The sequence below is a fragment of the Rhynchophorus ferrugineus genome, unplaced genomic scaffold, assembly GCF_030347505.1.
Source record: "Rhynchophorus ferrugineus isolate W39M unplaced genomic scaffold, kcgeb_rfMv2 rfM4, whole genome shotgun sequence".
NCBI classification, from domain to species: domain Eukaryota; kingdom Metazoa; phylum Arthropoda; class Insecta; order Coleoptera; family Curculionidae; genus Rhynchophorus; species Rhynchophorus ferrugineus.
Window position 1 is genome coordinate 10,184,667 of NW_027472583.1, and position 15,368 is coordinate 10,200,034.

General features: G+C 28.7%; 5 protein-coding genes across 7 annotated transcripts; 3 read left to right on the forward strand and 2 right to left on the reverse strand.

Moving 5' to 3' along the window:
- The first annotated feature begins 294 nt into the window (after positions 1 to 294).
- ZnT86D (solute carrier family 30 member 7) lies at positions 295 to 2,182 on the forward strand. Its single transcript, XM_076403032.1, has 4 exons — positions 295 to 776; positions 836 to 1,053; positions 1,109 to 1,364; positions 1,428 to 2,182. The coding sequence occupies exons 1-4, from the start codon at positions 590 to 592 to the stop codon at positions 1,817 to 1,819; spliced, it is 1,053 nt and encodes a 350-aa protein (XP_076259147.1). The 5' UTR covers positions 295 to 589; the 3' UTR covers positions 1,820 to 2,182.
- A 95-nt stretch (positions 2,183 to 2,277) lies between these two features.
- Rab1 (RAS oncogene family member Rab1) lies at positions 2,278 to 6,227 on the reverse strand. 2 transcript variants are annotated; one of them, XR_013005575.1, is made up of 7 exons: positions 6,031 to 6,227; positions 4,811 to 4,883; positions 4,709 to 4,756; positions 4,604 to 4,651; positions 4,321 to 4,548; positions 3,242 to 4,240; positions 2,278 to 2,827 (listed from the first exon to the last, which is right to left on the reverse strand). XR_013005575.1 is itself a non-coding variant. In XM_076403035.1 (7 exons), exons 1-6 carry the CDS (start codon positions 6,042 to 6,044, stop codon positions 4,043 to 4,045), a joined length of 609 nt encoding a protein of 202 aa, XP_076259150.1. In that variant the 5' UTR covers positions 6,045 to 6,227; the 3' UTR covers positions 2,278 to 2,678; positions 4,011 to 4,042. The 2 variants fall into 2 exon arrangements, 1 of the variants encoding a protein (XP_076259150.1); XM_076403035.1 differs by having other exon boundaries at positions 2,278 to 2,678; positions 4,011 to 4,240.
- Positions 6,228 to 6,639: 412 nt separating this feature from the next.
- On the reverse strand, positions 6,640 to 8,115 carry LOC143195661 (uncharacterized). 2 transcript variants are annotated; one of them, XM_076403033.1, is made up of 4 exons: positions 7,807 to 8,115; positions 7,554 to 7,748; positions 7,385 to 7,496; positions 6,640 to 7,324 (listed from the first exon to the last, which is right to left on the reverse strand). In XM_076403033.1, the coding sequence occupies exons 1-4, from the start codon at positions 7,927 to 7,929 to the stop codon at positions 6,747 to 6,749; spliced, it is 1,008 nt and encodes a 335-aa protein (XP_076259148.1). In that variant the 5' UTR covers positions 7,930 to 8,115; the 3' UTR covers positions 6,640 to 6,746. The 2 variants fall into 2 exon arrangements, with proteins under 2 accessions (XP_076259148.1, XP_076259149.1); XM_076403034.1 differs by lacking the exon at positions 7,554 to 7,748 and having other exon boundaries at positions 7,807 to 8,066.
- A 17-nt stretch (positions 8,116 to 8,132) lies between these two features.
- Positions 8,133 to 12,580, forward strand: Dhap-at (dihydroxyacetone phosphate acyltransferase). Its single transcript, XM_076403030.1, has 11 exons — positions 8,133 to 8,556; positions 8,638 to 8,814; positions 9,725 to 9,854; positions 9,913 to 10,116; positions 10,807 to 10,958; positions 11,010 to 11,640; positions 11,698 to 11,777; positions 11,832 to 11,984; positions 12,038 to 12,210; positions 12,285 to 12,346; positions 12,436 to 12,580. The coding sequence occupies exons 1-11, from the start codon at positions 8,371 to 8,373 to the stop codon at positions 12,504 to 12,506; spliced, it is 2,019 nt and encodes a 672-aa protein (XP_076259145.1). The 5' UTR covers positions 8,133 to 8,370; the 3' UTR covers positions 12,507 to 12,580.
- Positions 12,581 to 12,766: 186 nt separating this feature from the next.
- On the forward strand, positions 12,767 to 15,237 carry PpD3 (Protein phosphatase D3). The gene is made up of 7 exons (XM_076403038.1): positions 12,767 to 12,987; positions 13,160 to 13,549; positions 13,600 to 13,721; positions 13,776 to 14,046; positions 14,097 to 14,547; positions 14,601 to 14,682; positions 14,785 to 15,237. Exons 1-7 carry the CDS (start codon positions 12,894 to 12,896, stop codon positions 14,845 to 14,847), a joined length of 1,473 nt encoding a protein of 490 aa, XP_076259153.1. The 5' UTR covers positions 12,767 to 12,893; the 3' UTR covers positions 14,848 to 15,237.
- The last annotated feature ends 131 nt before the right edge of the window (positions 15,238 to 15,368 follow it).

The window sequence follows — 15,368 nt, forward strand, 5'->3', positions numbered from 1 at the left end:
ATTACATTACATAAATGATACATTTTGTTATAGTTAGTTATCAATTATATTTCTAATAAAAAAATTTATGGATTTTGCTGCTGTCTAGGGATTAGGATTATACCTCATAATTTATGAGAATTTTTTTAACACCTGAATTAACGAATTTTAATATATTCAAAATAATTCGTTTATTTAAAATTATTTTTCGATTATTGAAATTTATTATACCCACCACTGACAACTTATATCGGTATATTTCGATTACAAGGGTCATGGTAGCAACCCTATTTAGTGAATTTTTATTTTATGTTTAGTTATATAGAATTTGTCAATGTCAAAAAGTAGACAACATGGCAAATTTCATTACCAGCCGGTAATTCGGCTATTTATCAAAATAAAATTATCGTTTTTATAATTTCTAACGTAAAATTCTTATTACTGGAATTATTTTCAAACAAGTACTTATAAACTTTTTGATTATTATTCGTTATTGGTTGTCATAATCATTTTAATAGTTAGAAGTACACGTACACAAATCAGTATTGTTGACGCCTAGTAATACTCAAACGATGTTTTAAGATAACTAATTTTAATAACATATAAAATAATGCTGCCCTTATCACATAAAGACAATTACCATAGGGGTTTTGGATCAAGAATAAAAGAAAAAATCAACGGCTATGTTAGGCTAATTTTGGCAGATAGAAACTCTAGAAACTTGTTTATGTTTTTGATGTTGAATTTTACATTTGCTTTTGTAGAGCTTATATATGGAGTATGGAGTAACAGTTTAGGTATGTAGAACTTATATTTTAGGAAAGTTGTTAAGCATCTATTTTTATTTTCTTTGTAGGTCTTATATCTGACTCTTTTCATATGTTTTTTGACTGCACGGGTCTAGTAGCTGGTTTATTTGCATCTGTGATAACAAAATGGAAAGCAAATGACAAATATTCTTATGGTTATGTACGGGCAGAAATATTAGCTGGTTTTGTTAATGGATTATTTTTATTGTTTATTTCATTCTTTTTAATGTCCGAAGCAGTTGAAAGAGCTATAGAACCACCTGAAGTACTAAATTAACTTTCTGAGCTGAATTTCAATGTTGTAATAATTAATGTTTTAGGTTAAACATGAAAGATTATTTATTATATCAGTTCTTGGACTCCTGGTAAATTTAGTAGGTATTTATGCTTTTCAACATGGTCATGGTCATTCACATGGAGGTGGCTCACATGGACACAATCATTCTCATGGAGGACCATCGCATGGACATTCACACAACAATCATGCTCATGACTTTACCATGGATATAGATTCTTCTGGTAGTAGTTCCCAAATAATGAAAGGTGTATTTTTACATATTTTAGCGGATACATTAGGTAAGTGGGCTTAACCGTAAATGACAAAAAGCTTTTTTTTATAACAATATTAATATATTTTAGGTAGTGTTGGTGTTATAATTTCTACTATATTAATGCAAGTATTTGGTTGGATGATTGCCGACCCTATATGTTCAATGTTTATAGCAATTCTTATAGCATTAAGTGTGCTTGCTCTTATAAAAGACTCTGTGGCAATATTGATGCAGAGACAGCCTCAAGCACTGGACAATGTATTACCACAATGTTATCAGAAGGCAATTAGTTTGCCAGGAGTGTATTCAGTGCAAGAACCACATTTTTGGACGTTGTGCAGTGATGTGTATGTAGGTGCATTAAAACTTGAGGTGTCAAAAAATGTGGATGCGAAATATGTTGTACAACATACACAAATGATTTTTGCATCTGTTGGTGTGAAGCAGTTACACGTTCAATTGGATTACACACCTATGTGATTAATAAAACAAGCATTTTAAATAAAGTGAAAGATTCAATAAAGACAAAATGTGTTAGGGTAGCACAAAATTATTTTTTTGGGAGATTATTTTATATTCATTACTTAAGACTTCTTTGTACAACTTTACTTAAGCTGTTATAAACCATTGCCCTAATAATGTTTTAATGCCTTTAGAGCATTCAAAGATCAAATATTTGTGCTTTCAATCATTTAACAATTGTAAATATTTTTTGAAAAATATATCTTATTTTACAGTTAAAATATTGATTTAAAGACAATTTTAACAATATGCTAAATAAGTGTAATAGATGCCTTCCAATGTTATTATTTATATTTTCTGTAATACATATTTTGTTTTATATTTATGTAGTTTTATGTTATTTCCTCAAATTTATAAATTAACAAAGGCCAATATAGCCAAAGGACAGGTAGAATTGAAAGAAAACCAACTACAGCTATATATAAGGTGAAGTATATTTCTATTAAAATAAACCTGCAAATTAACGTAATTGTTTGCAACTTTTAAAACAAAAAACATGACAAATGGATATCTTATTAACTATAAGATCTTCAGCTGATAACATCATGCCCGATTAATCCTGAAAACTTTAGATATAAAAGTATCCAGTTGTAGTAGTTAATAAATAATAAACAATAGAAAAAAATACTAAAAGTATCAATTAGGCTATAAGACTTTTAGTTGTTATATTTATATTACAATATTTTTATACGAAAAACTGAATATGAACGGGAAATGAAGAGAACTATACATGTAAGACGGATATTTTGCTAATATATAAATTGTGGTTTAACATACCACCGTACGACAAAATAAAAGATGAGTTCACCATTTAAACCTGAAAAAAAGATGTCTTGTAATCATGATAATATGAGAACACAGTAAAAACATATAATTGGTTCTTTACAGGCATGCATATTTCAATAGTTCGGTTTTAATCCCCGTGCTGTCCACTTGATTATGATTATACAAACTCAGATAAAAATACTGGTTTTTAAAAATAATAAAAGATAAATAAGCAAGAAGCTGGTGAAGTGAAGTTTGTTAATAATTTGGCCAATTACATACAACACCTATTGTAAAAACAGTCTACTTTACTTATCATTGTATTTTTCCCTGATATTAGTTAAAAGATAAGAAAAAATCAATTTTTCAATCAATGAAAATATGGATATTGAATCATAACACAAGTCCATAATTAAAAATTACTCGAATATAGCCCATGGAAAAGGGATAGTTAATAATAAATAAATAATTATTTATTCTAAATGGTATAATATTAACAATTGCCTAGAAATAGTAACTATCTCACATAAGGCAGGGAAAATAAATTTATATTTCGTGTGGCACAAAATCAATGTTTAATATGTGGTAATATAAGAAAATCAATCATAAAATTACATTAGAATAAATTGATAAGATATTTCTTGAGATATTTTATCAGTATTAGTGTGATTATCCATAATGTATTTAGTAAAAACATGCACATATGGTAAACTGATGAAAATTTGCATGGAATAGCTTAAGTGGAAAACCCTATTCAACCTGCTGAATTGACCACACACTCCTTCCAACTACAAGTGGGATGATCAAAATTATTATTGATAGTCAAACATTTTTCAAAGCTGAACCTACATGCTATAAGATGGAAAAAAATCGTAGCTATGAATAAACAGTACTTGATACAAATAAATACACTGTATCAATTTCACTAAATAAAGCTTCAAAGTTTAAATTTACAAAAAGTACCTTTCCAAATGCATTCGACATCAATTTTTTTCAAATTCTAACAATCCATTAAACAAAAATATGCAGGGTTAGTTAGAAGTTAGAATTTATTAAACCCTAATTAGATTTTCTGTACTACACACTAATAGACTACAAATAAAAGACACCATATTTAATAACCGCCTTAAAATGAAATTTATTTAACATAAATACAGCTTAATTATTAATGTACACAAGAGTGTAGTCATTTTCTTCAAGTCAATAAAATTAACTATAGACCTTTATAGTTTTTATGAAAAATCAAGGGTTACATGGTTACGAAAATAAAAAAACAACTTGTTTCACTGAAATGACCTTGCGAGTAAAAAACCAATCACATTGTCTCCATATTGAGATCTTTAAATTTGAACAAAAAATGTATTTCATTATAAGGCAAGCTTACCACAAGTGAGAAGGAAATTAAAACAAACTATTTCAGCAGCAGCCGGACTTAGTGGTCTCAACTGGACGACTTTGATCAAATTTAACTTTGCCTCCTTGATCTGCGGCTGAAGATGGTGGACCCACCCTATTCTTAATCTCAGCAGCCATCGTCAGAAAAGCTTGCTCTACATTGGTGGCGTTTTTAGCTGATGTCTCCAAAAAAGGAATGCCTAATTGATCAGCGTATTCCTGAATAATACACATCATTAATAGAGATTAATCTAAGACAATAAAGGCGTATTTGTATAAATATATAAAAGTGTATTTACTTTAGCAGTCTGGAAGTCCACTACCTTCCTTGTGGTCAGATCACTTTTATTTCCTACGAGTAGTTTATTAACGTTATCACAGGCATAACGCTCTATCTCCTCTAACCACTGTTTCACATTATTAAAAGAATCCTGATCTGTACAGTCATAAACTACGATGATGCCGTGCGCTCCTCTATAATAACTAGATGTAATAGTCCTGAATCTCTCTTGTCCTGCTGTGTCCCACTATAATTATCAAATTTAATCAAGAAATCAAAATAACCAGCCACCATATACTCACAATTTGCAACTTTATAGTTTTCCCATCCAAATCAATGGTTCTGATTTTCTGTAAAACAATAGAAACAATCAATAAAGGTAGAAACATACTATGGTCAATACTTACAAAATCTACACCTATTGTACTAATGTAACTCTCGGTATATGTATCATCCTGAAATTTAAGTTAATATATATAACCGTTTAAAAGAACTTTTACAAAACTTACAGCAAATCTCAATAAAAGGCAGGATTTTCCCACACCTGAATCTCCAATAAGTAACAGTTTAAACAGGTAATCACTGAAAAGAATATTTAATGTTAGGATTACTTAAATTTAGTATTACATTATCTCGTTCCCGTTTGTGATAATTGCCGTGAAATACATTAACAGAATAAACCCGAAACCTGAGAAGTATAATGTAGTTCAAGGGTAAACACTGAACATTTTTTAATCGTTTATTTAAACATTTAAAGTTATCGGAAAAGTATTTATTTATATTTCTATTTATTAAGCATATATTGAATTTCAAAAACAGTAAAAATAATAGTTATTGGTTAAACACCTCTAAAAGTATACAGGCAAGAGAGGCAGACACCTGTTTTATTACCCGCACGTCATTTACAAAAAAAAGACCGACCCTTCACGCTAGGCGATCAGGTAGCCCAGGAACAGCTGAACAACTTCAACAACGTCAGTTATACCAATACCCATCTTTTTTCAATGAATTCTAATTTCAAAATCAAGATTAGATATTACAAATTTAACTTATAGTAAAATATTCTCAACATGTATTGTCAGATTTATATTTCTTCAAAAAAATAACATAACATACATCTTAAGTTTTATATGTTAATGATCATTATAAGGTGACTCAAATGATTTGTTCCAAGTTGAAACTAAAAATATTTCTAAGAAATAGCCTTTCTTCCAGAAACATGAACTTGTCAATTTTTTAACAATACTCATATTATTTCGGGTTAAAATCCTCTTATAAAACAATAATGTAATATTTAAAAAACCAAATTTTATAAATGACTTGTCATATTTAGTTTTTGCTATTGTTATGGGTATTATTAGCAGAAAGAGACAACTTATAAAAGAAGCGAAAGACATGAGGAGAAACTTTAGAAAGGAAATACATATCAGCTGGTAGTAAACAGGTAAATCAGGCCAATATACCAGGAAATTAGCAAAATAGAATGACGTGCATAGGCAGCAAGTGATTAAAACCCCAGTAAATAATGGGTGGAACCTTATAATATAAAACATTATATTAAAACGGATTATTCCTTAAGACTTGGTAAAAATATCTTTAGAAAGCCTAATATCGGAACTAGTATCTAATTTTTGAAAAAGTCATCGGAACTGCGCAATTTGATGAACAAAAAGACGGGATTGACAAAAGTTTTCATATAATGAAAAAAGATAAATAAATCGATACTTACTATTCAGGATTCATGGCTATATCGGTTTATTTTACTTGTAAAGCTCGTTCTGATTTTGGTGCTTTCTTTATTGCACGGATTTCCTTTAATAAGTGCAGTAAATCGAAAAAAAACTGAAGTAAAAAGTACACAAATTTAGGACGTCTACCATACAAAATGGTACTTCAACAATGACTGACGTAATGAAATGCCAATGTGGCAGCGCAGCTAAAAATGACAAACCTATTTTAGGCGGTTAATTCAAAATTTTAAGTTTTTTATCGAAAAATTATTTCTATCAATATTTTTTATGGTTGATTTAATTTTATTATACGACAATGTGATTATTATCTTTACATCCATTCTGATAATATATTAAATATAAATATAAAAATAGTGCATGTGATGTTGCCTAAATTGTAATTATTCAGCCATAATATTTGAACACAAATATTTATTTTATTTTTGTTATTGACAGCTATATGCCTAGCATTATTTGATTATTAATCGTAATAAATTGACAATTCTTCTATAGTAAATATATTATTATTTCAATAACTTCTTTTCTTTTAACTAACCTTACTTTTAAATGACGGCAAGTTTTAAAAAAATATAAGAAATAAAATTCCATTATGACCAGTAGTACTTGAGTTTATACAATAATAACCAAAGATATTATATACATAATTTTAAAAATATTTTTAATTTTGTAATTTTTATTCTATAATGTTATTCTATTAAATATTATCAAGCAAGTCCTGTGTATTGGAGGTGACACTTGGCAATTCCTCACCAACATCATTTTGTGTAGATATACTGTCCTTTTCAATATTTTCTCCCTTAATACTTTGGGATTGTAATGTTGAACTGAGATCAACACTCTTCTGTCGAAGTCGTTTTGTTAAGTGTACAGTCGGAATGTCATCAGTGAGTTCCATTAATTCTCTTTTATGATGTGTTTCAACAAAGGTTTCCTTGGAGAGCTTTAAAGCTTTTTGTTGACTGAAGCTCACTTGTTCTTCATCTTCAGTATTGTAACTTTGGTCAGAATTTGATTCGTCTGAACTTATGTCACTATTATTTGAAATATTCTCAGCCTTTGGAGTATCCTCAATTTTTTTTGACTCTTTATGTGTCACAATGTTTGGATTATTTATAGTTCTTCCATGCTTAAATGCAATTAGTAAATCATTCAGATGTTGTATTTGCCTTTTTTTCTCATTTAATAACACTACAAATTTTGAGAATATCTCTTCTTCATCAGTCTTTTTCCTCTCAATAAATTCATTCAGCTTTGCTTCCAATTGAAATTTAGCTAGAATTTAATAGTGTTTTAATATTAAGCTGTATTAGTATACATACATATAATATGCACCTTCTTTTAATTTTTCATTTTCTGTTTTTAAATTATTAAAATCATCAAAACATTGTTTCTTAACAGCAAACAAATTATCAACTGTAGACAATATATTTGTTGCAAAATCCACCTAAAACAATAATTGTTATATTATTCCAAAACAAATTCAATATTTTTTAAGTCTTGCTTTTATCATAATCGTTTCAAAATATATTGTTTTCATTTGATTATCTAATATAATCTTTATTCGAAATGTATTTTCAAATAATGTTATTTCAACATTATCTAGAGGCTGTATTAAATATTTTTTGATGTCATTCAGATATGTAGACAGTTCTGTTCTATATCTCTCCGCATGGACTCTTAAATTAGATTCACTAATCTATAAAAATTGTTAGATGGGTTATAAATTGGTTAGACTGAATTGTCAACATACATACATTTGCTTTCCAACAATGAGTACAATCAAACAAAAGAACATCTATATTATTATTGTTGAAAGTTACACTAAGTTTTAGGTCTGAAGCATTTTTTCGTGAAATGGTCCTCCAATAAATATCCATAATTAAATTTGATACTATTATTGTTTCTTAAAATATTGATTGAATATTTAATAACCAACAAAAAGTAGAGTTGAATCATAAAATCACGTTATACTTATGGAATCGCGATAGCAAACCAACAACATAACTAAAACTAACAAAAAGTGTTACTCTAATAAAAATTTAGATGAGATCTTTATATATATAGTCAACCAACAAAGCATGTTATTTTTAAAAAGATGTTAGTAGGGCACAATGTCATTTTAAGATTTATTTAAAGTTTTTCTGAATTCTATTTTGCACGAGTATTTAAATGTACGGACCTTGAATTTAAATTAATACAATATCGATTCTTATCAGTAATACATACTTAATAATGTATTTAGTGTGAGGTTGATCATTGTAGTTGGAGCATGTATTTAAAGATTACATTGTATAGCTAGTTTTGTAAATCTATTAAAAATGACGTTTGTTCGAAGTAAATATGAGGATATTTTGGTTCCTCGACGTTTGGAATTAAGCAATTTATTTTGGGCATCTAGAACACTACACATAAAGTATCCAATAACAATTAAACCTAGACCTACCCCAGAAAGTCATAAAAATGCTGTACTAGCTAGTACCAAAATTACACAGTTAATAAATGAGGTAGGTAAGTTATCTTTATGTATAATAACTTTGTTTTTACTTAGATATAAACAGCTTACTGTTAATTATGACCTTTTTTAGTTATGCCAAAAACGAAATGCAAAAAAGGAAGTTATAATAAAAGAACTAAGGCAGATATTGGATGAAATTGGATATAAAAAGAATTTAAAAATCATTAGATGGTTGGGATTTGCCCTAACAAAAATATGTATGAAAGTTTGCTCAGGAATATATGTCAATTATCATGGAATAGATGAGGTATTGTAATCCTGCCTTTATTACATTGCTAGTAAAAAAATATTAGTTAATTGTTTTGTGTTTCAATTGGGTACAAAGATGAACAGGTATTGTTTAAAACGTTAGTAGTTGAACTGTGAACTGTATATTGTTTGTTATTGCTTTAAATTTTTATTTTTGTTTTTAATATTTATAAAATAATATATGATAATTTATACATATTATGTTGAATAACCATATATTAAGATGTTGATATATCCATTATAATTAATATGTTTTGGAATTAATTATATGATGTGTGATTTTTAAGATAGTATCCTCTCAAAACACTTTTTTATCTTATGGATGTATAATTAAGATGGATTTTATTGAATGTATCATTTAATTGGTTTTTCAATATGTTATGTTGACTTGGCATTTATTATATTATACTTATCTGTAGTTAACTTTCAATTGTTTAACTATTTCTATATTTTATATTGTATTAATGTAGAAACGTGCTTATTTTAATAATAGAGGGTTTACCGATAAAGTTTTATATTATTATTATTAATAATTCATTAAACATTTCACAGTAATTGCAAGGCTTTAATGAAAAACTATTTTAAAAATTATTCTGTATCGTCTGGCTAGCCAGTATTTTCTTCATCATTAGTAGAATTACAAATTAGTGTCAAATTACAAATTCACTTTTTATTTCATGTATTTATGTTTGTATAATTATAATTTTTCCTTTATGATTGTTAAGTTATGATGTCATTATATTTTTTCAATCCCCTATCATTTGTGTTCAAAACATTCTTTTTAACTATATTATATTTGTATATATTATATATGGAAAATTATTTGAATTGACTTCTTAAGAATCAAGGTGTATTTACTCTCCACTTAAGATTATCACAAATGTAACAGTTTTAAATGGTTATTTTAGTTGAAAAAGAAAATGGGTTTCTGCCCAGTGATATATGTGCCATCTCATAGAAGCTATGCAGATTTTATACTATTTTCTTATGTGTGTTTTACTTACGACCTAGAAATACCCGCAATTGCTGCCGCAATGGGTGAGATTTAAACTTGATTTTTGTTCAATACCATCAATTAACAAACCATAAACAACAGATTTCCATGGAATGATGGGCATGGGTGAAATGCTGCGGAATACTGGAGCCTTTTACATCAATCGTTCAGCGAATAATGATCCAGTGTATTGGTCTGTATTCAAGGAGTATATCAATCAGTTGGTTACAAAGGGCGACGAGCCCATTGAATTTTTCATTGAAGGAACTAGAAGCAGAAGTAACAAAAGCCTAACTCCGAAATATGGTAACCTTTTCAGGTATGTGAATGAGTAATCCATGGTTTTACTGTTTAAATATAATATATTATTAACCTGAAGTCCTCATAATCTATTCCTTTTTTATCAATGGGGTCAGTTTAATAGGTAATTATTTTTCGGTGAGTTTAATCTTAAACTCCATACAAATTCGAAATATTGAATTTTGGTTAAGGAATGGAAGAAGAAGCTAAAAATCGACGAATCATGCTTTAATTTACGATGTTTTTCTTGATATAGTCGAGAGGGTCTTGAATAAATATTATTTTATTCCTAGACCAAACAATAATCTAATCCAAAATGATGTTATCGTCTTACCAGTCCAAATTAATTGGTAGTAATTATAATTATATAAAAATTTTAATCATTGTACTAAATTCGTTTTGAATAATTTTTTGTTTTCTTAAGATCAAGCTCAAGTTCTTGTAAACCTCGCATGAATTTTCATTTTTAAAATGTGTTATGTATGAGCTTCCTTCAATCTTCAAAGCCCAAAGCTTCTGTTAAGTCTCTTTGACTTAATCCATATCAAGTAATCAATCAAAAAATAAACAGATATGAATTTATTTCAACAGGAAGTATATAAGTATATTTAAAATACATGGATTATTTCTTCACATATCTAGCAATTATTTAATACGAAATTCCTATAAAACTGTCATTTAAACTTTCGATTTTAGGTTTGATTTTAATGATTTTGAAGGCTCTCTTTTTGGGTCACGTGTCAGATATACTTTTCGTGCCAGTCAGCATTAATTACGATCGAATTCTGGAGGAGAGCCTGTTTGGTTTTGAATTGCTGGGTATTCCTAAGCCAAAAGAAAGTACATCGGTAAGATTTTATGATTAAAAATAACACTCGCAACTAGATAGGATTTTTTAGGGTTTTTTAAAATCTTTAAGGATAATTAAGGAAAAATTCGGTAACATGTATGTACATTTTGATACTCCCATTTCTGCTAGAGACTTCTTCGGGAGTCATTTAAATCATGCTGGGCACCGATTCGGCCCTGATCACTCTTATGAGCTGACAAACGAAGAAAAAGCGCTAGTTCCACCACTGGCATTCGAGATAGTACGAAAGCAACAAACCAACAACGTGTTGAACTCGTTCAACTTGTTTGCCCTATTATTAAATAATAATTTGACACAGGGAAAGTCAAGACAAAGAAAGGAACAATTAATAATGGAGACGGAAACTGTTAAACACGTTCTACTGGCGTGGGGAGCGAAGATCTTCGACGAGGATATCCAAAAAGCTTTGGAAGAGTGTTTGGTCGTGCATGCAAACTTAATTTGTGAGAATAATGGGGAGATCGTTTTAGTTCAAAATCAAACGACAGTAGGGCCTTTGAATGCCAGTAAATTGAAAGCTCATGCTTTATCAGAACAGACCATTTCCTATTCAGTACCATTTATAATGCTACAGCTTTATGTTAATCCCATTTTACATTATCTAATCGATGCGGCACTTATCCTCATCATTTTAAAAAGTTTCGGTGACATGAGTAAAGGTAAAAGAAGTTTAGAGATTGTTTAGAGTAGCAGCTTATAAAATATATCTACCGTAGATGCATTGTATAAACACTTCATTGTTCTGCGATCAATGTTTTCTGTGGAATTTGTGACTTCGGAACAATTATATCAAGAAGTGAATAGACACCTAATTTTCTTTGATCATACGTTCTATAATTATTTGTTTTAGAACTTTGAGAAGGCTTTTATTAAATTGTCTGAACAGCGTCTCATAACCACAGGAGAATGTGGTATAATTGGAAACAATTTATTAGAAGAAGTATTAATAAACAGTATCCAGCCATTTATATTAACATATTTTGTTGTTATAGATCTATTACTAGTAAGGTCTATTTAATGCCTATAAATTATTTTTAAACACGCAATTTTTCATAGAAATCTCCCAGTAATCTTACCGAAAAAGCTTTACAGTCCAGTGTTCAAAAAATATTCGAGGATGCAATATTAGAAAGGAAGATTTTTATTCACCCTTATTGCATGTCTCTAGATACTCTTTCTAATTGTATATATTCATTTGCCAGTAAAAATTTGCTACAGAAAAAACGACAGTAAGTGCTTTTAATTTGTGTGTGTTTTTAAGTATCATCCTTAATCACTTATATCAATATTGCCGTTGTTTTAGGGAAGGTCAGAATATTTATCAAGTCAACTATGAAAAATTATCTAAACTTAAGGAAGATTTAGGTAAGTAATTGTTCAATTTATTAATATTTGATTATTTATGAATATTATATTGAGTATTATGAATATTTATTAATAATATTTTTTTTCAGAAATCTACATTCCATCATTCCACGTTATAAAAAGTTTTGATATGTTTTTACATCTAAAAAGTAAAATATAAAAATAGTATGTGAGAATATATGTGAATCTATAGCAGTGTTGGTTTTTGATTTAATAAACTATGATTGACTGACATTTTTTATTTTATCTTTTTTTTTATATCGGTTTGGTATTAAAATACATATTGATATAATATATATATATATATATATATATATATATATATATATATATATATATATATATATATATGTATGCTTATGTTGGTGCTATTGCTAACTATTTGTTATATTGGTCATATTTGAGATCGAGGAACGTCAGTTTACGTCAAAAATGTCTTTTTAAAAAAGAAATGTTGGAAAGCTCTGGGTTTTCATCTTGCAGTCGATAGCAAAAAATATACAAGTAGTTGCAATTTTATTATAAATATTGAATTTCCACATTCACTATGAGTAACGGGATCGAGGAGAAACCAAGTGTTTCTACAGAAGATACGGAACTTGCTGAGAAATATAAGTCGGAAGCAAATGATTATTTTAAAAGTTAGTGGAATTGCTCATATTTAGTTGTATATTCTCGTATAATCAAAAATTAATGTACCACAAAAGTTAAATTTGAACATTACCGGATCTGTAATAGTATAATTTTTATATTGTTTATCTAACCTAAAATATTTCCCCCACATTGTAGATAAATAATTATATTACCTTTTAGAACAAGATTATAACTTAGCTATTGAATCCTATACCAAAGCAATCGAGAAAAATCCAACCAAGGCAATATATTATGCGAATCGGAGTTTTGCATTTCTCAAAATAGAATGCTTTGGTTATGCTTTATCTGATGCCACCAAAGCTATTGATTTAGATAAAAACTATGTTAAAGGATTTTATAGACGAGCAGCGGCCAATATGGCTTTAGGTAAATGGAAAGAAGCTTTAAAAGATTATGAATATGTAACCAAAGTGAGACCCAGTGATAAAGATGCTAAGCTCAAATATAATGAATGTAATAAAATTGTTAAGAAAATAGCGTTCGAAAAGGCGATTTCTGTAGAAGATAAGAAGCAAAGTGTTGCTGATACTATTAATTTGGATGTAATTAGTAAGTATATTTTTTGATATCCAACAGTTTTGTTGATTATAATTTTATAGCTATTGAAAATGGATATAGCGGACCGGAAATAGAAAATGGTAAAATAACATTAAATTTTATGAAGGAATTAATGGAGTTGTACAAAAATCAAGGCAAATTACATAGAAAATTTGCTTATAAAGTGAGTTAAAAGATTTTGTTGTATAATTCCACTATCCCTTTTGTTGTATTTCAGATTTTATTGGATATTAAGAATTATTTTATGGCTCAACCTTCACTTATTGATGTCTCTTTTGGGGACAAAGATAAATTCACAGTATGTGGTGACATACATGGTCAGTACTATGACCTTTTAAATATTTTTGAACTGAATGGTTTACCATCAGAAACAAATCCCTATTTATTTAATGGTGATTTCGTAGATAGAGGTTCTTTTTCAGTTGAGTGTATATTTACACTTTTTGGTTTTAAATTACTTTATCCAAATCATTTTTATATGTCTAGAGGTATGTATCAAAATAAGTAAATGCTGCATACAAAATGATGTTATCTTTAGGAAATCATGAGAGTGCCACTATGAATCAAATGTATGGTTTTGACGGTGAAGTGAAGTCAAAGTATAGCACTCAAATGGCAGAACTTTTCACAGAAGTTTATAATTGGTTACCGTTAGCGCATTGTTTAAATAAAAGGGTATTGGTGATGCATGGGGGTTTGTTCTCTCGCGATGATGTCACTTTGGATGAAATTGGACAAATTGATAGAAACAGGCAGCCTCCCGAGGATGGACCAATGTGTGAGTTACTGTGGTCAGATCCCCAACCACAAAAGGGTAGAGCCCCCAGTAAAAGAGGAGTGGGATGTCAATTTGGACCAGATGTTACCAGTAAATTTTTGGAATTAAATAAATTAGACTATATTATCAGAAGTCACGAGGTTAAAAGTGAAGGCTATGAAGTTGCCCATGATGGTAAATGTATCACTGTCTTTTCTGCGCCAAATTACTGGTATGTTTATAAATGTAGTTAGATTTATTGTTCTATGGAATTAATTTTTTTAGTGATACCATGGGTAACAAAGGTGCATTTATTGTGCTAAATGGTAAAGATATGATTCCAAAATTTACAACTTACGAAGCTGTGGTAAGTAATTAATCATTAATTTTTAACTCTAAAAAAGTTTAGCTTTTTTTTAAAACTCTTTTAAAGTTTTTGCTTTCCATTAAAAAGCGTTTTTTTTTGTAGAGTCATCCCAATGTGAAACCGATGGCATATGCAAATTCTTTACTTACAAGTTTAATGTTCTAGTACCTGGCATTTATTGTAGTGTAATTTATAGTTATTTTCTAAAAACAAAGTTATTTTTTGTTTGTTAAATAATGATGCAATACACTAAACAAATTTTATTAGTGATTTTTTCCTTGTTGACACTGTGTCTTAAATCCAAAGATAAGGAACTGCTGGACATATTGAAGGGTTTGTTTCATTATAATTACGGCCGGTGATAAGAAATATTCATCTCAATTATTTGTTTTCCATTGTTTTGTTATACATAAATGTATATTGTCATGATCCAAAATGAACTGCCTTCGACTGTCGTTTTTTGAGAGATTAAATACTAGACAATTGTATGTTCAATATTTCTAAATATTGTTCCCATTTTTGATAGTGTATATTTTAATAAACTTAGTTTTAGAATGATGTGTTTTAATCAGTATACCCAAGGAGTTTAATAGTTTCATATGAGATTTTATTTCCATAAATCAGGAAGTTAATTTGATATTTATATTGCTAGTTGGTAGTACTAACTACCAGTTTTAAAGGTTTTA